Raw genomic sequence first — 27066 nt, forward strand, 5'->3', positions numbered from 1 at the left:
CGCTCCACCATTGGCGGCCAAGCCTTCAACTGCCTGGGCCCCTGGGTCTGGAATTCCCTCCCTACATCCCTCCACCTCTCTACCTCCCTTTCCTCCTTGAAGATACTCCTCAAAACCTACCTCTATGACCAAGCTTTTGATCACTTGCCCTAATATCTCCCCATGTGACTGGGTGTCATATTTTTTTTTATAATGCTCCTGTGAAGTCCTTTGGGATGTTTTATTGCATTAAGGGTGCTGTATAAACATAAGTTGTTGTTGTTTTGAATGCAGGAATAAATCTTCAGCCGCTTGCCTTTTTGCACATTTAAGTCACAGATCCGCTTGTCCGGAAGGGTTTCCCACACACCTTAACAGGAGCACCGTCTAAACGCAGAGCTCGGTGGGTTCCTGACAAACTAACACTTTGTCCTTCCCCTTCTTAAAGCCCCACGTGCGCTGACACTGCCCCCTCCCAACCCCACTCGGCCCTTGGAGTTTACATTCCCCTTCAGAGGTGAGGTCTCAGATCGATGACCTTGTGTCACAGCTGGGGGATGCCAGAGGTTTAACAGGTCTTAAGCAATACAGAGGCAGGAGAAGGTGGTGGTGGTGGTGGTGGTGGTGGGGGGGTGGGGGGAGTTGGGGGAAGGGGGGTGAGGTAAGTACAAAAGGGAAGGTCAGTGATGGAGTGGAAGGTAGAAGAGACTGAACGACGAAAGGGCTGATGGTGCAAGGCAAAAAAAGGAGACAGTAAAGAAACAAAAGATGGGGGTAGAGGAGGTGTGAGTGGAAATGGCCCAACCATCAAAAAAAAATGGAGACATTTTGATTGTGCAAGAATCTACGGATCTCAGTCCCAACACGCTCACCATCCTGCTGGGAATCCTGGATAATCCGTATGACAGGAAAGTTTACAAGCTGTTTTCAAGGATTGGAAAAGTTTTCTTTCTTCCTCAAATTTCAGATCTCCTCCCTGAATGCGCAGCTGGATCAAGCCAGGAGAGAGCTGGAATCTTTCCAAGAACAAAGCAGTCGGCTGCACGGGCAGTTCAACTCCCCCAGAACGCAGATTCCCAAAGGCTTCATCTCTCAGGTAGGGAGCTCGCTCGACACAAGTAAAGGTTGTTTGGCTGGATTTCCACCATTAAGGAGTAGCTCGGTCATAGACTGATGGGTTCTGACTGTGGGCACTAGCACTCAATCCCACTAAGTACCATGAGGAAAGAGACATGGCGGGCCAAATGGTATCCTTCTTTCTGTGCTCTATTGCAATGCACTCCTGGCTGGTCTCCTACGTTCTACCCTCTGTAAATATGAGGTCATCCAAAAATGTTGTCTGAGTCTTAGCTCACAGCAAGTCCCATTCCCCTATCACCCCCGTGCTCACTGACATACACTGGCTCCCAGTCAAGCAATGTCTCGATTTCAAAATTCCTTGTTTTCAAATCTCTCCATGGCCTCCCTATCTCTGTAACCTCCTCCAGCCTCACAACCCTCTGAGATACCTGCACTCCTCTAATTCTGGCCCCTTGAACATCCCCGATTATAATCGCTCCACCATTAGCAGCCGTGCCTTCAGCTGCCTGGGCCCCGAGCTCTGGGACTCCCTCCCTACATCACTCGGCCTCTTTACCTGACTTTCTCCTTGAAGATGCCCCTCGAAACCTAGGTTTTGATATTGGTCACCTGACCTAATATCTCCTTATGTGTCATATTTTGTTTTATAACGCCCCTGTGAAGTTCCTTGGGATGTTTAATTACACTTATTAAATATACTATATGTAAATATAAGTTGTTGTTTTAAGACCCTGTGATGCTGTCTCCGCTCACCACACTGTCTCGGTGGTGTATGTTGCCTTGAGCACAAACTAGCCCAAGCAGCATCTCACCTGGCCTGATGCTGTCCTTACCAGGAGGGTCATTTGGAGCATAAACAGAAAATGCTGGAAAAACTCAGCAGGTCTAGCAGCAGCTGTAGAGAAACTAAAAACAAAGTTAACGTTTTGAGTCCGTATGACTCTTCTTCAGAGCTAAAGAGAAGTGAAAATGTGATGAAATTTATATTGTTTAAGGAGGGTGGAGCGGGTGAAGCTGGATAGAAGGCCAGCGATAGGTGGGGACAAAGGAGAGATAGCCAGAGATGTCATGGACAAAAGAACAAAGGGGTATTAATGGTAGTGGTTCTGGCTAAAGGAGGTGCTAATAGTGGCATTAAGGTCAGAAAGCAGAATGTGATGGTAGCAGGACATTTAGAATGTCTCATAGGAACAGAAGGAGGCCATTCAGCCCCTCGAGCTTGTTCCGCCATTCAGTTAGGTCATGCCTCTTCTGTATCTTATCTCCATCTACCCACCTTGCTTCCATAACTATTAATGCTCTTGTCGAACAAAAATGTATCAATCTCTTTTTTCAATTGACCCTTCCAGCAGCAACAGCTTTGTTTGGGGGAGAGAGTTCTAGATTTCCACTCCCTTTTGTGAGAAGGAGTGCTTCCTGACATTACCCCTGGTTTTAAGATTTTTGTTCTGAATCCCCCCCTACCAGAGGAAACAGTGTCTCTCTATCTGCCCCATCAACTCCTTCCAGCGTCTGAAACCTTCTATACCCAAGGAAAGGAGAGGCTGGCCTGCGCAATTTTGTTCTTGTAATTTTAGTCCTGGGGCCTTTCTGCTCTGTCCAGCCCGTAAGCACTGAGGTTATTTTGCCACCATCAATCCTCGTCCCATAAAACATTTGGCCTCTGATCCTTTCAACATTTCAGGAAACCTGTGAGCGTAGCTTCATGGAGATGGAGGATTCCCATCGGAAAGCAATGGAGGAACTTCAGCGGCAACATAAACGGGAATTAGAGAAGGTCCAACACGACAAAGACCGATTACTGTCCGAGGAAACTGATGCCACCATCTCTGGTAAGAGCAGATACTCACTACGTTAACAGGTGGAGCGAGGCAGGTTTGATCTTGCATTTTATGCTGCAGGTCTAAAGTAATTTGCCTAGAGACACTTTTCTCTAGGGGGTGGTTACTCTAGGGATCTACTTCAAAGAAAGACCTGCCTGTTGATAGCACCTTTTATGACCTTATGATGTCCCAAAACACTATACAGTGAATGAAGTACTTTTGAAATATAGTCACTATTATAATGTAGGGGACATGCAGCCAATTTGTGCACAGCAAGTTCCCACAAGCTGCACTGTAATAATGGACAGATAATCTGTTTTTGTGATGCTGGTTGAGTGATAAATATTGGCCAGAACCTCTGCTCCTCTTCAGCATATTTGATGTCCAGCTATGAGCAGACTGGGCCTTGGCTTTCACACCTCATCCATAAGACAGCCGGTCTGACAAAACAGCACCCCCTCAGTACCTCACTGTAGTGTCAGGTCTTAGGCTCAAATCCCTGGAGCGGGACTTCAACCCCCAACCTTGGGACTGGGAGGTGAGAGTGCTGCCACTGAGCCAGGCACCTGTTGAATGACATTGTTGTCTGTTTACCATTGGTAATGATGACTGGAGATGACCGGGGTGTCATGCCCATGTACAGGAAACTTCAGTGAGGTGACTTTAGGATTCTGTGGACTCTGATGTCAGTGAAGTTCCTGAGGAAAATCTTCCTGAGTATCTGACCCGTCAGTCCAATGTGTACTGCTGATCAGTGATAACCAAATTCACCTCATTACCTGCCAAATCTTAAACACTATCCTTAGTTGGATTTTGAACATTTCATTTACATTTCACAATTTTAAGAAAGGGAAGTGATGTTTGACAAAATCTATTTGAAAATACAGATCAGTGAGTTAAAAACTCAGTGGTGGGAAAGCTTTTAAAAAAACAATAATCTGGGTCTAAGTTAACATTTGGATAACTGAGGATTAATTAAGGAAAGCAAGCATTGATTTTTTAAAGGCAAGTCATGTTTAGCTAATTAAATTGAGTTTTTTGAGGCAACAGAGTAATGAGAATGTGGTAAAGTGTGTGCTATGTACCTTTAAGAGAATGTAGTTAACTGACCATGTGACTGTATCGACCAATCGGTATACAGCAGGGGCTACTTGGGTAACTGTAAGTCTAGAGTTGGAGGTGATTGAAGAAGCACATGTAGTGTTAGTGTCCTGTTCTTAGTTCCAATAAACCACCAGTGTTTGTTCAGTTAATCGGTCTCTCTGCCTATATTGTTTCAAGCACTGACTAATGTGTGGATATCAAGGCCGCAGCTTGCATTTGCTGGACAAAGCAAACGGGACAACCTAAAACATAAAAGAGAGATTGCTGAGAGTAATGTCGTTGATGTGGTGTACATGGACTTCCAAAAGGCATTTGATAAAGTGCCACATAATAGGCTTGTCAACAAAGCTGAAGCACTTGAATTAAGAGGAACGATGGCAGCAAAGCCATGCAGTTGGCTGAGTGGCAGGAGGGTAGACTGGAGGGTGGTTTACAGAGGGTTCCCAGCAGCCAGTAATGGGATCACTGCTTTTGTTGATCTATATTAATGAATTAGACTTGGGTGGGCAGGGCACAGTTCCAAAATTTGTGGATGACACAAAACTGGGAAGTACTGTGAACAGTAAGGAGGATAGCGATAGATTTCAAGAAGACATAGACAAGCTGGTGGAATTAGTGGAGATGTGGCAGACAAAATTTAATGTAGAGAAGGGTGAAGTGATTCATTTTGGTAGGAAGAATAAGGAGAGACAATATAAAATAAAGTGTAGAATTCTAAAGGTGGTGCAGGGGCAGAGAGACCTGGGGGTTTTGGTGCATAAATAGTTGCGTGTGGTCATATGGAATCCTAGGTTCAATAAAAAGCCAGGAAGCTGTAATGAAACTTCGTAAAACTCTGGTTCAGCTCCAACTGGAGTATTGTGTCCAATTCTGGAACTGCACTTTAGGAAGGATGTGAAGGCCTTAAAGAAATATAGAAAAGATTCCCAAGAATGGTTCCAGGGGCGAGGGACTTCAGATTGGAGAAGCAGGGGTTGTTCGTCTGAGAGAAAAGGTTGAGAACAGATTTGAACAGAGCTGTTCAAAATCATGAGGAAGCGAGACAGAGTAGATAGAGAGAAACTGTTCCCACTGACGGAAGCGTCAAGAAGTAGAGGACACTGATTTAAGGTGATTAGCAAAAGAATCAAAGGTGATTTGAGGGGAAACTTTGTTAATGCAGTGAGTGAGATCTGGAATGCACTGCCAGAGTGTGTGGTGGAGGCAGATTCAATCAAGGCTTTCAAAAGAAAAGTGGATAAGCACTGGCAGAGAAAAATTTGCAGGGCCATGGGGAAAGGGCGGGAAAGTGGGACTAGCTGAGCTGCTCTTGCAGAGAGGCTCAGACCGGCCCAATGGCCTCCTCCTGTGCTTTAACCATTCTATAATTCTACAACTCTCTGAAACGAGCAGAGTACATAAGAGGGAGTCAGTGGATGTAGTATATTTGGATTTTCAGAAAATATTTGATATGCCACTCAAGACGTTTTCACACAAGATTAGGGCTCATGGAATGGGGGTGATATATCAGCATCGACTGAGAAGTCATTAATGGATAGAAAAAAAGGGTAGGAATGTACGGGTCATTTTGCTGCTGGCAGGGTGCAACTCATAGAGTCTCCCCCACAAGGATCAGTGCTTGGGCCTCAGCAATTTAAAATTAATTTCAATGACTTAGAGGAGGGGACTGAGTGTAACAGATTCATTTGCTGACAATATAAAGCTAGGTGGGAAAATAAGCTGGGAGGAGGATATCAGAAGGATGATTGGAGTGATGGAAGATGGTGACATTGTGGTAATGTCACTGGACTGGTAATCCAGAGGCCCAGGCTAATGCTCTGGGGCCATGGGTTCCAATCCCACCACAGCCGCTGGTGGGATTTTAATTCAATTAATAAAATCTGAAATTCTGAAGCTGGTCTCAGACATGGTGACCATGAAACTATCATCGATTGTTGTAAAAACCCACCTGGTTCACTAATACCCCTTTAGGGAAGGAAATCTGCTGTCCTTACCTGGTCTGCCCTACATGTGACTCCAGACCCATAGCAACGAAGGTTGACTCTTAACTGCCCCCTGAAATGGCCGAGCAAGGCAGGGGCAATTAGGGATGGGCAATAAATGCTGGGCTTGCCAATGAAGTCCACACCCTGTGAAAGAATAAATAAAAAAGGGCAGCTAGTGGATATAGACAGATTAAGATGGAAGTGTAATATGATGACGTGTGGAATTATCCACTTTGCCAGAAAAAATGGAAAAGCAGTGTATTTTTTCAAAGATTCCCAGGTAACGTTGGTGTTCTTAGAGATATGGGGGGGGGGGGGTCCTTGTACACGAATCCAAGGAAGTTAGCAAGCAATTAGGAAGGCACATGGTATATCAGCCTTTTATTGCAAGAAGGTTGGAATATTAGAGTAAGAAAGTCTTACTCAATTTATACAGGGCTTTGGTGAGCCCTCACCTGGGGCCCTGTGTACAGTGTTGGGGCAGCATGTTGGGGTAGACAGCTCCCCACCCCCCCCCCCACCACCCCACCATTGGAAGTAAAGTTGACGTGGAGCTGACCCACTCCATGCCTGCCGGCCGCTCAGCCATAAGGCTTAACGAGAGGGCGGGTTGAATCGGGTCAGCTGTGTGGGGTCTTCTGCCCCTCGCTGAGGTCCCCCCCCCCCCGCCCCCATTCCCCCACCCGGGGCGCTGCCAGCCCATCCAGTTGGGCGGCAGGCAGCTCCATCAGCGCCAAGATGCATTGACGGCAACTGCCAGCACTGCAGCCAGGATGGAGAAGCGGGCCCAATGAATCCAAGAGACAGCTAAGGCTCAGGTGTTGGGCAGGGAGGGTTTGGGTAGGTTAGGGAGGGGCGGTGGGGTTTGGGGCGGTGAGTTTAATGCAGCGGGTGAGTACGAAGGGGGGGTCTTTCTTAGGGAGCCACACCCTAACCCGCAAAGGGCAGCCCCCTGAAGAAAGTACCCTCGCCTTCCTGCCCATTGAAAAATGTATTTGAAAAATCCTACTCCTATCTGGCCGCCCACACTGACCGTTTTATGGCGTGGGCAGCATATTATCACGGTCAGTTGGCTTGGTAACAAGCCCAATGACCCTTGATTATCTGTTTAAATATGGTGGGTGGGCAGCCGATTTCAGTACCCCCTCCCCAAATTATGGGGGTGAGCTCGGTTGTTTCACGTGCCCCCCTCCTGTTCAAACCACGCCTGGGGGAGGCACAAAAATGCAGCCCTTGGTCTCTGTAAGGAAGGATATATTTGCCCTAAAGGGGGTGTAACAAAGATTCACTTGCTCGATTCATGGGATGAGAGGCTGTCCTATGAAGACAGGTGTCTCGTGTTCCAGACAGGAAAGAGAGGAAAGTGGAACTTTGCTATCCTCTCACCATCAGTGCCCATAAGCAGAGGTGTCTTTTGGGCCAGGATTTTACAGCTCCTCCCGCCTGACAGGATATTATGGTCCTGCTGAACTGAGCGGAGATTTAAATATCTCGCCACGTCTGCCTGGGGGAGACACGCCACATCATCCTGGCCTTGAATTATTTTTAAAGTAGACTGTGGCACGTTTCCCCAAACCTGCAGTTTATATGATCTAATTTTATAAATAACATGCAGCAAACACTCTTTATGATTGACTCAGAAGGTTAGTTTATTTCAACCCCAGTGGCGGGGGGTGGGAGGGTGATGTTTGCAATCTCTCGCTCTCTCACTCACACTCTCTCACTTTGTCACCCTCTCTCTCACCCTCTCTCTCACCCTCTCACTCTCTCTCTCACTCTCTCTCTCTCACACTCTCTTTCACACTCTCTCTGTCACTCACACTCTCTCACTCTCTCACTCTCTCTCACTCTCTCTCTCTCTCACTCTCTCTCTCTCTCACTCACTCACTCTGTCTCACAGTCTGTCTCACAGTCTGTCTCACAGTCTGTCTCACAGTCTGTCTCACACTCTGTCTCACACTCTGTCTCACACTCTGTCTCACACTCTGTCTCACACTCTGTCTCACACTCTGTCTCACACTCTGTCTCACACTCTCTCTCTCTCTCTCTCACACTCTCACTCTCTTTCTCTCTCACACTCTCACTCTCTCTCTCACACTCTCACTCTCTCTCTCACACTCTCACTCTCTTTCTCTCTCACTCTCTCTCTCTCTGTCACTCTGTCACTCTGTCACTCACACTCTCACTCTCTCTCACACTCTCACTCTCTCTCTCTCACACTCTCACTCTCTCTCTCTCACACTCTCTCACACTCTCTCTCACTCTCTGTCACTCTCTGTCACTCACTCTCTGTCACTCATTCTCTGTCACTCACGCTCTGTCTCACGCTTTGTCTCACGCTCTGTCTCACGCTCTGTCTCACGCTCTGTCTCTCACTCTGTCTCACGCTCTGTCTCTCACTCTGTCTCTCACTCTGTCTCTCACTCTGTCTCTCACTCTGTCTCTCACTCTGTCTCTCACTCTGTCTCTCACTCTGTCTCTCACACTCTCTCTCACTCTCTCACACTCTCTCTCACACTCTCTCTCACACTCTCTCTCACACTCTCTCTCACACTCTCTCTCACACTCTCTCTCACACTCTCTCACACTCTCTCTCACACTCTCTCTCACACTCTCTCTCACACTGTTTCTCACACTCTTTCTCACACTCTCTCTCACACTCTCACTCTCTTTTTCTCTCTCTCTCACACTCTCACTCTCTTTCTCTCTCTCTCACACTCTCACTCTCTTTCTCTCTCTCTCACACTCTCACTCTCTCTCTCTCACACTCTCTCTCACACTCTCTCTCTCTCACTCTCTCTCACTCACTCACTCTCTCTCTCTCTCTCTCTCTCTCTCTCTCTCACTCTCTTTCTCTCGCACACACGCACACGCTAAGGGGGATAGAAAAGATGGCTTTTACAACTACGGATAGCAACAGTAAAAGAACCACAGAAGTGAATATTAGTTCATGTGATTTCCAGAGTCCGAAAGTCAAAGTCCAGAGGGGTTTCCTTTGTGGCGGAGTTCAGTTCAGGTGAGTTCCTGGTTGGAGACAGCAGCATGAAAGTCCTTGAAAGTGAATTAGGATGCAACATGATGAGGTTTCTGTTCCTTGTCTGCTTGGCAGGTGATGGGCAGATGTTTTTAATATAAAACCGGCTTTGAGAAGTTAAGAGGCGGTGACCAGCTGCTTGGTCAGCCAGAGGACCTGCTGCTGGTGTTCTTTCAAGTTGGTATTAAATTAGCAGACTGAGCTGTGAGGCTAGAAATGTAATATTAAAATAGTCCAAAGGTTTAGAAGCATGGGAATCATGTGATATGGCCCATGCAGTTTCTGTGCTCTGGCCAAAATCAATTATTTACCTTAGGAGTGAAATGGTGGCTGTTAACACCTCTTCAGGTATAACGGGTTTAGATGTCTCTATCTTTGTTATTGTCCAGGCTGGTGGGGAGTCAGTTCATCTGTTAGCCATCTAGTTTCGTAATTATAATGTGGCCTTACAATGGGGTGTAAGATTTCACAAGGATGAGAGTGTAACTCTTTTGTTGTTATAATCTCTGTTGTAAGCTTCCAGAACAGATGGCCAATCTTGTGAGTCATGTGGTCTGTAGCAGCCATCTTTCGGTTCAGTAAAATGTTAAAATAGGTTTGATTTTAAACAGCTTACGATCCCTTTCATGTCTTAGGGACATGACAAAAGGAACATAGGAAATAGGAGCTCGAGCAGGCCATCCCGCTTCTCGAACCTGCTCCGCCATTCAACTTGATCATGGCTGATCTTCAACCTCAGTGCCACTTTTCTGCACTATCCCCATATCCCTTGATTTCTTTAATATCCAGAAATCTTTCGATGTCTGTCTTGAATATACTTAATGACTGAGCCTCCACAGCCTTCTGGGATAGAGAATTCCAAAGACTCACTGGCCTCTGAGTGAAGAAATTCCTTCTGATCTCAGTCCTAAATGGTCTACCTCTTATTCTGAGACTGTGTCCCCTGCTTCTAGACGTCCCCCCAGCCAGGTGAAGCATCCTTCCTGCATCGACTCTATTGAGCTCTGTAAGAATTTTGTACACTTCAATGACACCACCTCTCATTCTTCTAAACTCTGGGGAATACAGGCCCAGTCTCCTCAATCTCTCCTCGTAGGACAATCACGTCATTCCAGCAATTAGTCTGGTGAGCCTCCATTGCAGCCCCTCTACAACAAGTATATCCTTCCTTAGGTAAGGAAACCAAAACTGCACACAATACTCCAGGTAGGGTCTATCCAAGGCTCTATTCAAATGCAGCAAGACACCTTTACTCTTGAGTATAGTAGAATGGGTCAATGTTCCCTGGAGCCCAAATAATGAGAGGTAATCTCATTGAAAGGTATAATTTTCCAAAGAGGGCTGTTTACCCAGGCTGGAGAGTTAACTGGAGGGGCAGAGTCTCAGGATAAGGGGTTGGCCATTTAGGATTGAGATGAGGAGAAATCTCTTCACTCAGAGCTGTAAATCGTTGGAATGCTTGACTGCACGGGGTTGTGGGTGTTCAGCTGATGAGTGTTCAAGACTGAGATCGACAGATTCCTGGGCAGTAAGGTGAATCGAGGAACGTGAAAATAAGTTCAGCCGTGATCCTATTGAATGACAGGGCAGGTTCAAGAGGCCTTATGGCCTACTCCTGCTCCTACTGCTTTTGTTGCTTTATACTGTAGCTTTGAGATCGTGTGTGTGTTGTGTCTACCCCAGTTACCTCATGAAAGAAAATCTAGCCATATGAATTGATGATGATTTCATAAATGGGCATTTATCCTCATGAATCAGCGGAGGGAAAAGAGAGAGAAACATTTGAGTAGAGACAAAACAAAGGAAGGAAATACAAGAGGCATCAGTGAACGGGCACATGACCTCATGAGCAGAAGTCAAAATCATTTTTTTTCCCCAAGGGCCCTTCTTGAGATTTATTACCTGAAAGCTTAACCCCTGACAACCGTTCTAAAGTGTGAAATACTGAATAAAAGGTCTTTTGTTGACTCAGCTGGTGTGACACTAAGCCCAGAGACACCTGGAAGATCCCAGATTCAAACCCTAATCTGTGTGAGGTTTTCACGCCTTGACCGAGACACCCCAGGAGAGCTGGGATTTGGCCAAACCGTTTCTCGGCCAGGGAGGGGAGAAATGAGGTGGGTTTCAGCCTTCAGGGAAGCCTGTGGATGTTAACGGAGGATAAGATTGGGATCAGCTGCGATGCTTTGCACAGTCAAATAGCTCGGTCTCCAGTCTCTCAGTTCCAGAAAAACGACTGGGGTAAGGAACTGGGGTGAGCTGCCAGCAAGTTCGGAGTCACCTCTCCCGAGGGAAAGGAGAGAGGGTGGACAAACTAGGATATGGGGAAAAAACACAAGGAAGTAGATAACTGAGAGGCAACGGTGAGTGTAGTAAGAGGAAATTAGAGTTACACAGGCATGGCAGAGATTATGTATGACATGTTTAAGCTGTAAGCAGGAGGTGACACAATGGAACAGTCCAGAGTTGAAAGCCTGTGACCCAGTGGTGTAGGGGTGAAAGTTTAGGCTCTGTCAAGGCCGGGAATGAAGGTGGACGGGACCCAAAAATTGTGATGCTGCCCAGCCTGCCAGTACCTCGCCCCCTCCGCCCCCCCCTCCCCCGCCCCCCTCCGCCGCCCTTCCTGATATCGGCTACAAGGCAGGCCTGCAGTTAGGCTCATCAGGAGCCTTGGTAACCAGGGCTTGAGGAGGTTGACTGTGAATTTCCAGTCAGCCTATTCCCAACGTGAAACGAAGGCAACCAAAGGCCAACCTAGAGGGACCTCCTCCCCTCACCCCCGACATTGATGGCCTGGATACTTTCTCTATTGTTTAATTTTGTTTTAAAGTGACTGAAAGGGCACCTTCCTGTCGAATCACCCTCCTTGTTACTCGCCCTTTATTGTAGTCAGGTGCTCCTCTGAAGCTGGAAGGCTTCTGATTGGCCCTCCAGCTTCAAGACCCTGCCCACCATCCTTAATTGGACAGGGAACCTGTCTTCATGCCATATGGGGTGGGGGGGTGGGGGGGGGGGCTGGTGGTGGTGGTGATGGTGTGTGTGTGTGGTGATGGTGTGTGTGTGTGTGTGTGTGTGTGTGTGTGTGTGTGTGTGTGTGTGTGTGTGTGTGTGTGTGTGTGTGTGTGTGTGTGTTCCACCATTCGGCCCATCGAGCAGGCTCCACCATTCAATAAGATCATGGCTGAGCCGATTCTGGCCTAAACTCCTCTTTCCTGCCTGTTTCCCATAACCCTTTGTCGATCAAAAATCTAACTCAGCCTTGGATGTATTCAGTGATCCAGCCTCCACTGCTTTTCTGGGGTAGGGAATCCCACAGACTAATGACCCTCTGAGAGAAGATCTTTAAAATTCTGAAAGGATTCAATAGGATATATATTGAGAAGATATTTCTACTTGCTGGGGGTGGGGGGGGAAACCAGTACTAGAGGCTATAAATATAAGATAGTCGCCAATAATCCCAATAAGAAATTCAGGAGAATCTTCTTCACCCAGAGAGTAGTGAGATTGTGGAATTTACTCTTACAGGGAGTAGTCAGGGCAAATAGTATCGATGCATTTAAGCAGAAGCTAGACAAACCTATGAGGGAGAAAGGAGTAGAAGAATATGCTGGAAAAACTCAGCAGGTCTGGCAGCATCGGCAGAGGAGAGCACAGTTGACGTTTCGAGTCCTCATGACCCTTGAAGGGTCATGAGGACTCGAAACTTCAACTGTGCTCTTCTCCGCCGATGCTGCCAGACCTGCTGAGTTCTTCCAGGTATTTCTGTTTCTGTTTTTGTTTTGGATTTCCAGCATCTGCAGTTTTTTGCTTTTATATCTTTTTTATATAGAAGAATATGCTGATAGGGTGGGAAAAGGCTTGTGTGGACCATAAACACCAGCATAGACCAATTGGGCTGAATAGCCTGTTTCTGTGCTGTAAATTCTATGCAAGCCATTGACATACGCTGTAACAAGTGACCCCGACACTGATCCCCGTGACCTCAGAGCATGTGAACACCCCTCACTTCACAACTCCCGTTTTCTGTGTCTGGTTTAGCCAATTCCTGAACTTTACCTTTCATTTCATTCCTTTGTTACATAACCCTCCCGGTTTGAACGAACATATGCAAATTCTCACCTCTTCCGTAACACAAAGACTCTCCCTCATAGGTTTAATGGAGAAATGCAGTTTGTGGTTACAGCCTCACTATTATGAAGCCAGGCCACTCACGGTATGAACCATCCAGTGATTCATAACAACAATAGCGGCCTTAGCACACAGCACAACATTCCGAGAGGCTCCAGAGGAGCGTTATTAGGGAAAAATTAATGCAAGGCCACCTGAGGAGATATTAGAGTTAGGTGACCAAAAGCTTGGTCAAGGAGTTGGGTTTTAAAGATCGTCTTAAAGGAGGAAAGGGAGGTAGAGAGAGACAGAGAAATGTAGGGAGGGAATTCCACAGCTTAAGGCTTTTGGCTGTTTCACCAATCGAGCAATTAAAATTGGGGATGTACAAGAGGCCAGAACTGGAGGAGTGCCAGGATCACGAGAGGGTTTGGACGGCTGGGGGTGCTGACACAGATAGGGAGAGGTGAAGCCAGCGAGGGATTTGAAAACAAGGATGAGAACCTTTTAAAAGTGCGATGTAGCTGGAGTGGGGGCCAGTGTAGATCAGTGACCACAGGTAGGCCAGGGGTTAGGGGAAATGGGACTTGACAGGTGGGACTTTAGCTGTAGACCGATAACAAACGATTCTGGGACACACACAGCCAGCTGGTTATCTGTTGTCAATGGTTGTCTAAAAGAAAAATGTGAAAGAAATGAATTTCGGCCGTGACTGGTCTTTGTTCTGTGTTGCAGCCATTGAAGCTGTGAAGAAGGCCCATCGGGAGGAGCTGGAGAGACTGCAGAGCACCCAGAACAGTGCAAACAACAATGACTTGGAGAGGCTTCGTAAGCAGCACCAGTGAGTATGGCTTGTCTCTTGGGAATCACAAAGCCGTGTGTGTGTGTGTATGTGGACCCGTGTGTGTGTGTGGGGGGACCCGTGTGTGTGTGTGTGGGGGGACCCGTGTGTGTGTGTGTGTGTGTGTATGTGGACCCGTGTGTGTGTGTGGGGGGACCCGTGTGTGTGTGGGGGGACCCGTGTGTGTGTGTGTGTGTGTGTGTGTGTGTGTGTGTGTGTGTGTGTGTGTGTGTGTGTCGACCCGTGTGTGTGTGTGTGTGTGTGTGTGTGTGTCGACCCGTGTGTGTGTGTCGACCCGTGTGTGTGTGTGTCGACCCGTGTGTGTGTGTGTGTGTCGACCCGTGTGTGTGTGTGTGTGTGTCGACCCGTGTGTGTGTGTGTGTGTGTCTACCCGTGTGTGTGTGTCGACCCGTATGTGTGTGTGTGTGTGTGTGTGGACCCGTGTGTGTGTGTGTGTGTGTGTGTGTGTGTGTGTGTGTGTGTGTGTGTGTGTGTGTGTGGACCCGTGTGTGTGTGTGTGTGTGTGTGTGTGTGTGTGTGTGTGTGTGTGTGGACCCGTGTGTGTGTGTGTGTGTGTGTGTGTGTGTGTGTGTGTGTGTGTGTGTGTGTGTGTGGACCTGTGTGTGTGTGTGTGTGTGTGTGTGTGTGTGGACCTGTGTGTGTGTGTGTGTGTGTGTGTGTGTGTGTGTGTGTGTGTGTGGACCCGTATGTGTGTGTGCATGTGGACCTGTGTGTGTGTGTGTGTGTGTGCGTCTGGACCCGTGTGTGTGTGCGTCTGGACCCGTGTGTGTGTGCATGTGGACCCGTGTGTGTTTGCATGTGGACCCGTGTGTGTCTGTGGACGCGTGTGTGTGTGGACCCATTAGAAAGGGGCACCAGCTAGCAGAGGGAGCTGCGTTTCTTGAGTGGGCGTTTAATCTAGTTTTCAGTTCTAGTATAGAAAAGTAGAATTTTATTGGCACCACCCTGTCAGCCAGACACACAGCCAGCCGTCTGTTTTACAGCAGACACAGCCTATTCACTGAAACATTGTCTATTTAAACAGCACACTAGAGCAAACAGTCCACAGAGTCTATTTAATAAGGGTCTGTATGAACTACAGCAAACAGAACTCATGACTAAAACTGCAATAGTCTGTCCAGATGAAAGCAGGATTATTTATCCAGCAAAGTACAGTAATTGGAGGATAGTTATATGATACAAATTCTGTATCAATCCCAGTCACTTACAGCAGTGATTCATACTTTGGGTGTTTGTGTTGATGTGACAGTCTATTTGCTTATTTGGAGTTGTTCACTGGTTCTCCCATAGGGAGGAGCTGGAGTCGCTGCAGCGGGAGCTACAGGTGCTGTCAGAACAATACTCCCGCAAGTGCTTGGAGATCAACTACCAGATGAAGGAGACCCAGCTGCGAGAGAAAGACCTGTCACGGAGCCAGCGGGAGAACGAGGAGCTGCTGCGACAAAACCAGGTAACCGGGGCGAGGAGAATTGTGACTTGGCAGTGAGGCCCACGCCAGAAATGGTAGCTCCTCAGGGACACGCGCCTCCCTGCGCTGAGGGAGGGGCGATATGAAATAAAAGATGGGGTGAGAAAAGGACACAGCGCCTATTATCCACTGCTAGCAATCCTGATGTGTTATAGACCTAAAAGCCAGAATGTAGCTCAACTGAAAAGTGTTGACCCCGCCAGCCTCAGGCAGCGCAGTGATCCACATGGTCCCGCACAAAATGGCTGCATTGACCCTTCCAGACTCTGTGCAGGGCTCACTAGGAATCTACAATGAGTTCAGCTGAGGAAAACTGGGTGGGTTTTTGGTGATTCTACTATGGGCGTGTTTGAGATCATGACTAGATCCCTCCTGATGGTAAATGAGATAAGGCAGATACACCCTGCGGCCTTGTCTCCCAGTGTGTTGTTATGTGTTGTCTGGTGAGCCCAGAATTTGCCCTGTTTGTACCGCAGGTTGAGCTCAGAGCGTCAAATGGCAATAAGAAAACAAACTCCGGTGGCGTGATGCTTTCTTAATTGCCCTCCAGAGATTTGAAGCTGACGTATTTCAAGCTGACACTCCAGTGTAGCGCTGCACTGTCAGAGCCACGTCCCTCGGTTGAGACATTAAACTGCGGCCCCACCTGCCCTCTCAGGTGGATGTGAAAGATCCCATGGCACTACCTTTGAAGGAGGAGCAGGAGAGTTCTCCCCGGTGTCCTGGCTGACTTTCATCCCTCAGCCAACAACATGAGAAACAGATTATTTTTTGGTCGCTATCACGTTGCTGTTTGTGGGAGCTTGCTGTGTGTAAATTGGCTGCCGTGTTTCCTACATTATAACAGTGACTACGCCTCAAAAGTACTTCATTGCCTGTGAAGCACTTTGGGATGTTCTGAGGTTGTGAAAGGTACCACAGAAATGCAAGCCTTTCTTTACTTTTCTGAATTTCTTGTCTACTCCCAAGGATCTAGAACACCCTAAACTTCCCCACTGTCAGAGACAGTCCGTCTAGACCTCCTGGGCTAGGTTGCTCATGGGGTGGGGGTGGGGGGGGTTGCGGGAGAGCGTGAGGGAAAGGGATTGAGGGATAAATCCACCTGTGGCCAAATAGCGATCCACACTGTCAAATCCCGGGCAACACTTCACTGATTGAGGCCCCATTCCCAACAAGGCAGGCCCCAGGGCATAAAAAATAGGGAGTAAAAGGAAGAGGGACTCCATTAACCCCACCGTTGGTCTACTCTGGGAGCTCGGGACTGGCTGGAAGGTTAAATGATTCCTCAGGTAAGATAGTGTCTCCAGCCACTGGACACTAAAGCTTCATTTACAGTGCAGAATGTCACAGCTGTTTAAAAGCCTGTGGCATGTGCTGTTTCCGTTGCAGTGTACATTTAGAGTAATGGACACCCAAAAGTGAAGCTGTAATCTTATCTTGAGGAACCAGCTGACAGGACAAATGAGTTCCCTGCCATTCACTTCCCTTCTGGTGAGGCCCGTCTAAAGGTCCCCTCAGAATCGACAAAACTTTGACCACCCACTCTCGGCAGCCTTAAACGAGCAAGTCCCCGGGATGTCCTGTGCCTTCTCCTTTCCGCTGCTCATTCCCCCTTTTTCTGGAATAAGGTGCAAAATTCTCAGCCTGGCGTGGAGACATCTCCTTACTTTGCCAGTATAGCTGCAGGTTAAATGGAAAAAAATATTTGCCAATTCTCACCAGTTCTTGAGACGTTATGTTAACCTTGTACCTGACCTTCGGGGACTATACCTGCGCGGAGCTCTGTGGTCTCCAGAGCTGGAGAAGGCACAAGAAAGATTCACAAGGATGATAGTTAAAGTTATCAGAAAAAGCTGAAAAGTTGGGACTTTTCCTTGGTAAAGAGAAGACTGAGTGGTGACTGGTGGAGACCTTTAAAATTAAAAGGACCTGATAGGGTGGACATAACAGAAAACAATTCCATTTGTGAGAGAGACCAACACTAAGGGTTATAAATATAAGCTAGTCACTACTATATCAAATCCGAAACTCGAGACAAACTTCTTTAGCTAGAGAGTGGTTTGAAACTCCTTCGAAAGCACCTTCCAGACCCGTGACCACTACCACCTAGACGGACAAGGGCAGCAGACACACGGGAACACCACCACCTGCAAGTTCCCCTCCAAGTTACTCACCATCCTGACTTGGAAATGTATCGGCCGTCCCTTCACTGTCAAAATCCCGGAACTCCCTCCCTAACAGCACTGTGGGTGTACCTACGCCACAGGGACTGCAGCGGTTCAAGAAGGCAGCTCACCACCACCTTCTCAAGGGGCAACTAGGGATGGGCAATAAATACTGGCCCAGCCAGTGACGCCCATATCCCATGGACGAATAAATAAACAAAAAGAAACTCGCTACTACAGGGAGCAGTTGAGGCGATGAGCACTGATACATTTGAGGGGAAGCTGGATCAGCAGGCGAGGGAGAAAGGAGTGGAGGATATGTTGATGGAGTTAGATGAGGAAGAGCGGGAGGAGGCTTGTGTGGAGAATAAACACCAGCACAGAGCAGCTAGACCAAATGTGACTTCCGTGGAATTGCAACAGGGATAGGTTTCGCTGGGAATGCACACAGTACAGAAACAAGTCTCCGTTTAACCGAAGTCTTCCATGTGATTGTGTTACTCCGGAATATTCAGTGCATGTCTTAGATTTGGGAAAATGCTCCGGGGGTAAATGGAGCGACAAAGTGTACATTGATGGCAGCTTGCAGCTAACACGCTGACCTTTGCTGACCTCGTGAGACCTTGTGCTGGCCAATATTTATCCAATAACCCACATCACTGTGAACAGATTATCCTCTCATTAATCACATTGCTGTTTGTGGGATTTTGCTGTGTTTCCCACTTTACAACCGTGAAAATGTTTTCAATCAAAAGCATCTCATTAGTTGTAAGGTGCAATGGAATGTCCTCAGGCCACGGAATGTGCGATATCAATTCAAGTTTATCTTTGCACCGGAGTGGGGTTGTGTGGGTTTGGAAGTTGTCACTTGTGCCACTGCCTCGCACAAGGTTTTAGCTACTATCTCTGCCACTTCTCATCCCGGTGCTTAATATGTGCCAGTGGGCCAGAATGTTGAAGCAGTGTTTTTCCTTGCTCTCGTTGGAGTTGTGAACTTACTTTCTTCTGCTTTTGGAGCTTTCAACCCAGCAGCTTCACTCTCAGAAATGCCCTCAGCAACCCTCCCCATTTGCCCATACTCTTTCTTCCTGTGCTGCTGGGGCAGATCCCAGGATGGGGCACTTCCAGGGATGGGTGGGTGGATCCTGGCTGCAGGATTGTGTCAAAGAAGCTGTCAATGCCTCAGCCCATCACAGGTGACTTGCCAACCAATCAGCACCCTTTTCTCTTGCGGTGTAAGTTGTGGTGATCATTTGAAATTTGGCACCCTTGCATTTGTTCCAGTGAGAGCAAAATTAAAATCTTTGGCAACATGTCTCTCTTTTCAGTAACATACAAAACTCCAGGACCTGATGGTATTAGCCTAGGGTATTAAAAGTAGTTGAGTAAACTGTAGGCACATTCATCATAATCTTCAAAAACACTTTATATTCAAGAATTGTGACTTTGGATTGGGAAATTGCAAATATCACTCCATTATTTAATACATGAGGGAAAAGAAACCTGAAAATTTGAAGTGATGGATTCTCGTTGGACGGATGAGTGTTGAACAAGGAGACCAGTTGTTCACTGTCTAAGTTGGTGCCATCTCTACGTGGTGTTCAGCCAAGGCCCAGACTGTTGGCATGACAGAAAACCAGAGTCTCTCATCAGAGACCAAGCGATTGAGCACAAGGGCAAGGATCAGCTCATCAGAGTGAGTCAGCAAGGGTTTGTGAAGAATGTTTTAAATAGAGTTTTGTCATCCAGTTGTAGCAGCCGGGGCCACAGACTGGCTTACAAAATTCAGAACCATCGGGCAGAGAGCTCCAATCTTTTAAAGCCAGCCCGTCAGTATCATGAAAGGGGAGAAGGTATCAAGCGTGATTGTGGGGGCGGGAGGGGGTGCTGTTGGATGAATAAGGGGCCCAGAAATAGGAGGAGCAGCGGGGCCCATGATTTCTGTCCCTGGCCTCGATTGGCAGGATGTTACATGTGTTCTCCAGGAATCTGTACTGCAGCCTGGTTGGGGGTACAGCAAAGGTTCATTAAACTGGTCCGCAGGATGAAGGGGGTGGTGGGGGGGGGGGGCGGGGTTGTCCTATGATGAGCGGCTGAGAAAATTGGGTGTATATTCTCTGGAGTTTAGAAGAATGGGAGGTGATCTCATTGAAACCTACACGATTCTGAAGGAGCTTGAGAGGGTATATGCTGAGGCATTGCTTCTGCTGGTCAGGGAACCTAAAACACAGGGGCACAGTCTCAGGATAAGGTGACATAAGAACGTAATAGGAGCAGGAGTAGGCCATTCGGCCCCTCGAGCCTGCTCCGCCATTCAATAAGATCATTGCTGATCATCTTGTGTTTCGATTTCCACATTCCCATCTAATCCCCAATAACCATTGATTCCCCTGCCTGACAAGGATTTATCTACCTCTGCCTTAAAAATATTCAATGACCCCGTCTCCATCACCTTCTGAGGCAGAGAGTTCCAAAGTCACACAACCCCCTGAGAGAAAAAAATTCTCCTCATCTCTGTTCTAAAAGAGCGACCCCTAATTTTAAAATAGTGACCCCCTAGTTCTGGACTCACCCACAAGGGGAAACATCTTTTCCACATCCAGCTTGTCAAGGCCGTTCAGGATCTTATATGCTTCAATCAAATCACCCCTCACTCTTCTAAACTCCAGTGGAAACAAGCCCAGTCTGTCCAACCTTTCCTCATAAGACAACCCACTCATTCCAGGTATCAATCTAGTAAACCTCCTCTGAACCGCCTCCAATGCATTTACATCCTTCCGTAAATAAGGAGACCAAAACTTCACACAGTATTCGAGATGTGGTCTCACCAATTCCCTGTATAACTGAAGCATAACACCCTTACTTTAATGTTCAATCCCTCTTGTAATAATGGATAGCATTCTAGCATTCCACTAGCCGCCTTATTATTTAGGACTAAGGTGAAGAGAAATTTCTTCACTCAAAGGGTTTGTGAATCTTTGGAATTCTCTTCGCCAGAGGGTTGTGGATGCTCCATTGTTGAATATATTTAAGGCTGGGATAGACAGATTTTTGGTGTCTCAGGGAATTAAGGGTTATGGGGATTGGACAGGAAAGTGTAGTTGAGCCCAGGATCAGTCATGATCATGTTGGATGGTGGAGCAGGGATTGTTTGGTCTGTTCCTGCTCTTATTTCTTGTGATCTTGTGTGTTTTCAACATTTCATTGTATTTATTAACAACTGAGCTGAAAGAACAGAGAGCTGTCTATTCAAGTTTGCAGTTAAGAAGGGTTAAGTATAAATGGAAGTTACAAAGAGATGTTGACAGATAAAATGAGCTGATATAAAACTATATCAGACGGAGTTCACTGGGGAATATGGGAGGTCATCCACTTTGGATATGAAAAATACAAATTGAATATTTTCTTAATGGTGAGAGACTGGGGACTGTGGAGAAACAGCAGGATTTAGGTGCCTGATTCTCAGATCTAAGTGGATGACCTCTCACTTTCCCTTATTGAGCCCTGCCTGCCACAGCTTTGTCCACTCACTTAATCTATCACTGTCCCTTTGCAACTTTCCTCTCCCATCTGCACTGTTTACTCTTGCTTCCTAACTTATATCCATCTGCAAGCTTGGATATAAGCCTCTCTATTCCTTCAGTTAAGTCATTGATGAACATCTTGCAAAGCTGAGGCCCCACCACAGATTCCTGGGGGGACTTCACCAGACGAATCCTAAGTGATGGATTCTCCCATCGCTTCGACAGGTGAGTGTTCAGTAAGGAGACCACTTGTTCACCCCTAAGTTGGTGTCTTCTCACATGTGATATTAAACCAAGGCCCATGGACAGAGAGGCTCTCCTTCGTGGCGAAAATGGCAGAAGTGGCTAAAAAATGTAAGTCCCGTCCTGAAGACAGCACTTCCCATTTCCGCAGGGGCTGGAATGGGGACAGCGCAAGTTTCCTGCCTGCACAGTTTATGGAGGAGGCTGGCCATATATATTATCAGCTGTCTCCACTGAAGTGGGATTTCAGTAGGCCAGAAGTGTGAGACCTGACATGTGCAGATTGGACCAGGTAACAGCTGATCTGAACTTGGTGGATTCATTTGGATAGCCAGGAGGGACACTTTTGGAGTAGGTCAGGTGTCCTTTGGAATTGTTAAAAGTAAACATAAATATGCGTAAAAGGTGCATAAATCCATTACTGTCAAGTTCAATGGACAACAGACCTGTCAAAATCTACTGTCAAAACTGACAGAAGCATCTGTCAAAGGAAGCTGTCAAAACATTTAAAAGTCCTGCCCTTTAAACTTTTGAAGAAAGGTCTGGTGTTAAAAAAATGACTGCTTGTTATTTCACTCTGTCTGTTGATATATGCCTGACGGTTTCCATTACTGGATTAGTGCTGCATGACTGATTTTACAACCATCCATTATCACAGCAGGTGACTACCATGTCACAATTCAACTGACAGCTACAAGTGGTTATGGACTCTTTGATGTTGGACTATGAATTCCAGTGCTTGTTGTTGTAAGGGATTGTGCACTTGAATGAAATGTTTGTTGTTATAAGGTATCATTTAGTTGAAGGAATGTAAATGTGTTTTTATGAATGGAAGTTTTTTTTAATATAGCGAAATTTGCAATAGACACCTGGAACTTTATCACAACTCTGCTGAGGTCTGCCTATGGTGGATACTGAGTGAGTTGCATAGTAGGTGCAAGAGCAAAGGATGGTGAGTGGAAGGTATGGGTTAGCATAGGGGCTATAAAAGGCCAAAGGGGGAGGGTGGGTGGAGGGGCACAGGCCGTCATGGGGATATAAAGAGTTTTGGGGGATTGGTGGAGGGGCATAGGTTGGCATGGAGTGTATGCGGGGTTATGGTGGGTGAGCATGAGGTGGCATGGATGGGGAGTGGGTGGGGGTTGGAAGGATGTTCCATGTTTTAATCGTTACTTTTAAACTTTGGACACAATGCTGGAGCACTGAGGCAGGCCTCCATACCCAGCATCCTCCTCAGTTTTTCCCAGGCTGCCCACCCTGAGTTCTAATCCAGCCCACGGGGCCCCCGGTCCAAAAATCCAGTACCCGGCCAGCTGCTTTTAAAGGTTGGGCTCATGGAGCCAGGAGCTCCTCCCATCACTGCGCACCCGACCTGGGAGCCAAAATCTGGGCCCAACTCTTCATTTGCAGACCTGATTGCAGACATTCCATATGAAGTCAGCGTTGGAGGAGCAGGTGACGATGTACTGGCTTTGCGGAATGCTAGCTACTCCTGGAATCTAATCTATCCATCAAGTATTTGACAGCTTTTAAACAGTTTGGCATCACTCCAGTGCAAAAAACCTGGCAATGCACCAGTAATAAATAGTTTGGGCACATACCTGCCCTGCGGTTAAACGATTCGAAAAGGAAAAGGAAACCTAATACACCATCTTTGTGTCTACGTATGTATGTTTTCCTCAAATTACAAGAACCAGAAATTAGTGCTGAAGCAATAAATAATGAATCTGACACCAAGTGAGAAGGTAGGATTTTCAGTAGAAGCCCCAGTGTTTGTCCCCTCGGGACCTGACTCTGGCCCACTCTGATGTTGAGGTTCCTCGATGACAGAGAATTCTCTATTTGGATCTGTCCAGGCCTGTTTTTTTTCCCGCACATATCGTGGAGTCCAGCTTACTGGCCCTGGGATTGGCTTCCAGGGAATGTCTTTGTGTCTGAGTTTGGAATGTCCTGTGGTGTGGGTTCCCGTGCTCAGCTGGCTGTAGAGTTTTGCCTTTTGGTGTGAGGGAACTCTCTCCGCCTCAGAAGGCGGTGGGGGCGGGGCCACTGAATATTTTTAAGGCAGAGGTAGATAGATTCTTGTTAGGCAAGGGGATCAAAGGTTATCGGGGTTAGATGGGAACGTGGAATTCAAAACGTCAACCATGATCTTATTGAAAGGTGAAGCAGTCTCGAGGGGCCGAATGGTCTACTCCTGTTCCTATTTCTTATGTTCTTAAGGAATCCTCCATGTGAACCACGTGGCCCACCCAGTGAAAGTGAGCTCTGATATCTTGATAACAGATATGCGGTATCTTGCAGGAACTTTGGTGTTAGGGATTTTATCTAGTCACTTGATGTTGCAGATAGATCTTAAACATTGAGCTGTTTTATGTGACATCGGTAGCTTGCCCATGACTAACAGCCATAAAGCGGTGACATGAGAACCATTGCTTGGTAGACTTTGATCTTTGTTTTGAGACAAACTCCTTGCTCACTCCAAAACCTGGGGGTGAGGCCACCAAATGGTGAGCTTGGTTGTCAGTTGAAGTCCACACTCATTACCCCTACTCTCTACCTCCCATCACCCAACTAATCCCTAACCTTGTCAGTGTGAAGTTCTTGGGAAGAAACAAAAGGTTCAGCAAGATTCAGTATGAAGCAGAACTGCGGCGTGCACTCTTAAGAGATGGATTCCTTTGTTTTCTTCTAGTCTCCCTCCACAGATGTGTATAGTGACCTTAAGAAGACAAAATGAACAATACAATTTTCAATACAATGCAGTCAATAGGTTGCATCCAATTCCATTAAATCTTATTTTTGAAGTCTTTCATGTGGAACTTTATTGAATGTCTTCTGGAAGCCTGTATAAATAACATGCATAGGCATTCTTTTATCTACTGAAAGAGTTACCCCTTCAAAAAACCTAATCACAGAATCACAGAACTGTTACAGTGCAGAAGGAGGCCACTCAGCCCATCCTCTCTGCACTGGCTCTCCAAATGAGCATCATGACTTAGTGCCATTCTCCTGTTTTTTTTTTCCCCATACCCTTGCATATTATTTCTATTCAAATAATCATCTAATGTCCCCTTGAATGCATCGATTGAACCTGCCTCCACCACACTTCCAGGCTGTGCATTCCAGACCTGAATCACTCGCTGTGTGGAAAAGTTTTTTCTCACATCACACTTGCTTCTTTTGCAAATCTTTAAATCTGTGCCCCCTCGTTCTCGATCCCTTGATGAGCGGGAACAGTTTTTCCCTATCTGCTCAATACAGTCCTCTCATGATTTTGAACACCTCTATCAAATCACCTATTAACCTTCTGCTCTCCAAGGAGAACAGTCCCAACTTCTCCAATCTATCTTCGTAACTGAAGTTTCTCATCCCTGGAATCAGGTTAGTTAGACAGGACTTACTCTTTACAAATTCATGCTGCTCTCTCTCTTATCAGTTCATATTTGTCCAAGTGCATTCACTCTGTTGCTAATGACATACATTCTAGTCATTTCCCTACAAGAGACTTTAAACTATTAGGCCACTAATTTCTCAGGTTATCTCTTTTACACTTCTAAAATAATGGGTGGGGCAGGAACTAGGAATGTGTGAGGCAAGCAATAACATCTGGGTAATAGGAAATGTTCGGGGGGAATTTCCAGAGTCATTGTCCAGGAAAGTGAGATCTCCTGGGCTCAGGAAATATCAGAATATTGAATCACATAGCTGGAATGGAACACCCAGGCAGCCCAACGCACCAGGACACTGACTGTCTCTTGATCGAGTCGTTAAACCAAGGCCCTGTCTCCTCCCTTAGGTGGAAGTAAAATATCTCATGGCTTTATTTTGAAGAAGGACTGGGGAGTTGACCCTCGTGTCTAGGTCACTATTTATCCCTCAACTAACATAGCTAAAAAACAGAATTAAAGGGACCAAAAAAGTTCAATTTCTCTCCTTCTGTAGCACAGAAGAACTTCCATTTCAGTGTGCAGGTCAGGAACTCTGTACAGTGGAAATGAATAGGAAGGAGTTTGGTCCATTGGAATTATATACAGTGGGGTGGATGGGAAGAAATGTAATCTATTGGAATTCAATAAAATGAATAGTTTGACTCATCATATTGATATTCCTTGTCATTATGTAATAATTTATCATATCAAAGGTTGAGAGGAGATTTGATCGAGGTGTAGATATCATGAGTAGGTAGGGTAAAAACTGTTCCCATTGGTGGAAGGGTGGAGAACCAGAGGGCGCTGATTTAAAGTGATGGGCGAAAGAAGCAATGATGGTGTGAGGAAAACCACTTTTCCACAGCCAGTTGGGATCTGGAATGCACTGCGTGCGAGTGTGGTGGGAGCAGAGTCAATCGTGACCTTCAAAAGGGAACTGGATAGTTATCTGAAGAGAAAACAAATTGCAGGGCCCAGGAGAAAGGTGGGGAAGTAGGATGAGCTGGACTTGCCCTTGCAGAGAGCCAGCACAGACACGATGGGCTGAATGGCCTCCTTCTGTGCTGTGACCATTTTCTGATTTCATACCTAAATATCCCAAAGTAACTCACGGTGAATCACGTTGGAAGAGCGGTAACTGTTGTTAGATCTAGACTCTATGAAGTCTCTCATGTCTCATTTTCCTCTGGATTGTAACCCTGATTACTTTGGCGCTGTTAGCTCAGGAGTCCAAACACTCCCCTGAATGGGAGCTGTCTGATTACACATGGATACACATGGTGAGCCGGCCAACTATCACCGAGGGTTTCACTCACATCCTATTTATGATATTTCTGTCTGTCTTCTACAGGAGTTGAACGGTCAGTTGTCGGAAGAGATCGCACGAATACGAGCGCTTGTTACAGGAAAGAGCCACGACAACGTTGGGACTTTAGCTGTTGCAGGTGACAGAGATACCTGTGAATTGGAGGTAAGGCAGGAGGATGGCAGCGGGCAGAAGCTGTGGGCTTTTCATTGAGTCATGGACTCATTTGGCAAGAAACTGGTTCAAAAATTGAGGATCATAAAGCGCAGGAGGAGGCTGCTCAGCTCAACCATGTCTGTGCCAGCTCTTTGAAAGAGCTGTCCAATTCGTCCCTCTCCCCCACTCTGTTCCCCATAACCCTGCAAATCGTTCCTTTGCAAAAACATTGCAAATAGACACACACAGATCACCTTGCAACGCATTCCTCAGAGTCAAAGGGAATCGGATAAATACTTAAAAGGGCAAACATTTGAAGGACTCTGGGGAAAGAGCCAGGGAGTGGGACTAATCGGATAACTCATTTAAAGAGCAGGCACCGACATAATGGGCCGAATGGCTGTTATACGTTCCTATGCAAGTAGTGCTGTAATATCACTCAGTACCCCTCCTTCTGCACTCTGATTTACAGCACTGCATGCATAGGAATGCACAACAGTAATTGTTGTTGCATGAGAAAACATGATCCCACAGATAACAGTATAGCATTGGTGAAGGGCGAAATGTTGGCCAGTAAATTAAATAGTGCCGTGAATCTTTAATGTCCATTTGTAGCAATTGGAAGAGTTGATGGGCCTCAGAGTAATGTTCCTTTAACAGATAAAGTCTGTCGTGTTTCAAGTTATAAGAATTTTTGCATTGTCAACTTTGATATGAAATAAGGGCCAAGACTGTTTGAAAATGGAGCTTGCTAAAGCTTGCCAACCCTGGTTTAATATATCACTGGAGGTTAAGAACATAA

General features: G+C 46.6%; 1 protein-coding gene across 4 annotated transcripts in view; it reads left to right on the forward strand.

The window, feature by feature from the left end:
* Positions 1-27066, forward strand: part of triobpb (TRIO and F-actin binding protein b) — a 466860-nt gene that overhangs the window by 254440 nt on the left and 185354 nt on the right. For 3 of the 4 annotated variants that reach the window (XM_041178043.1, XM_041178040.1, XM_041178041.1), the window contains exons 8-12: positions 947-1075; positions 2744-2891; positions 13848-13953; positions 15253-15424; positions 26154-26273. In XM_041178043.1, the coding sequence (XP_041033977.1) occupies positions 947-1075; positions 2744-2891; positions 13848-13953; positions 15253-15424; positions 26154-26273 (675 nt within the window). The remainder of the gene's footprint in view (positions 1-946; positions 1076-2743; positions 2892-13847; positions 13954-15252; positions 15425-26153; positions 26274-27066) is intronic. The other variant, XM_041178042.1, reaches the window with a different exon arrangement.

This window comes from Carcharodon carcharias, chromosome 31 (genome assembly GCF_017639515.1).
Source record: "Carcharodon carcharias isolate sCarCar2 chromosome 31, sCarCar2.pri, whole genome shotgun sequence".
In the NCBI taxonomy this organism is placed as follows: Eukaryota; Metazoa; Chordata; class Chondrichthyes; order Lamniformes; family Lamnidae; genus Carcharodon; species Carcharodon carcharias.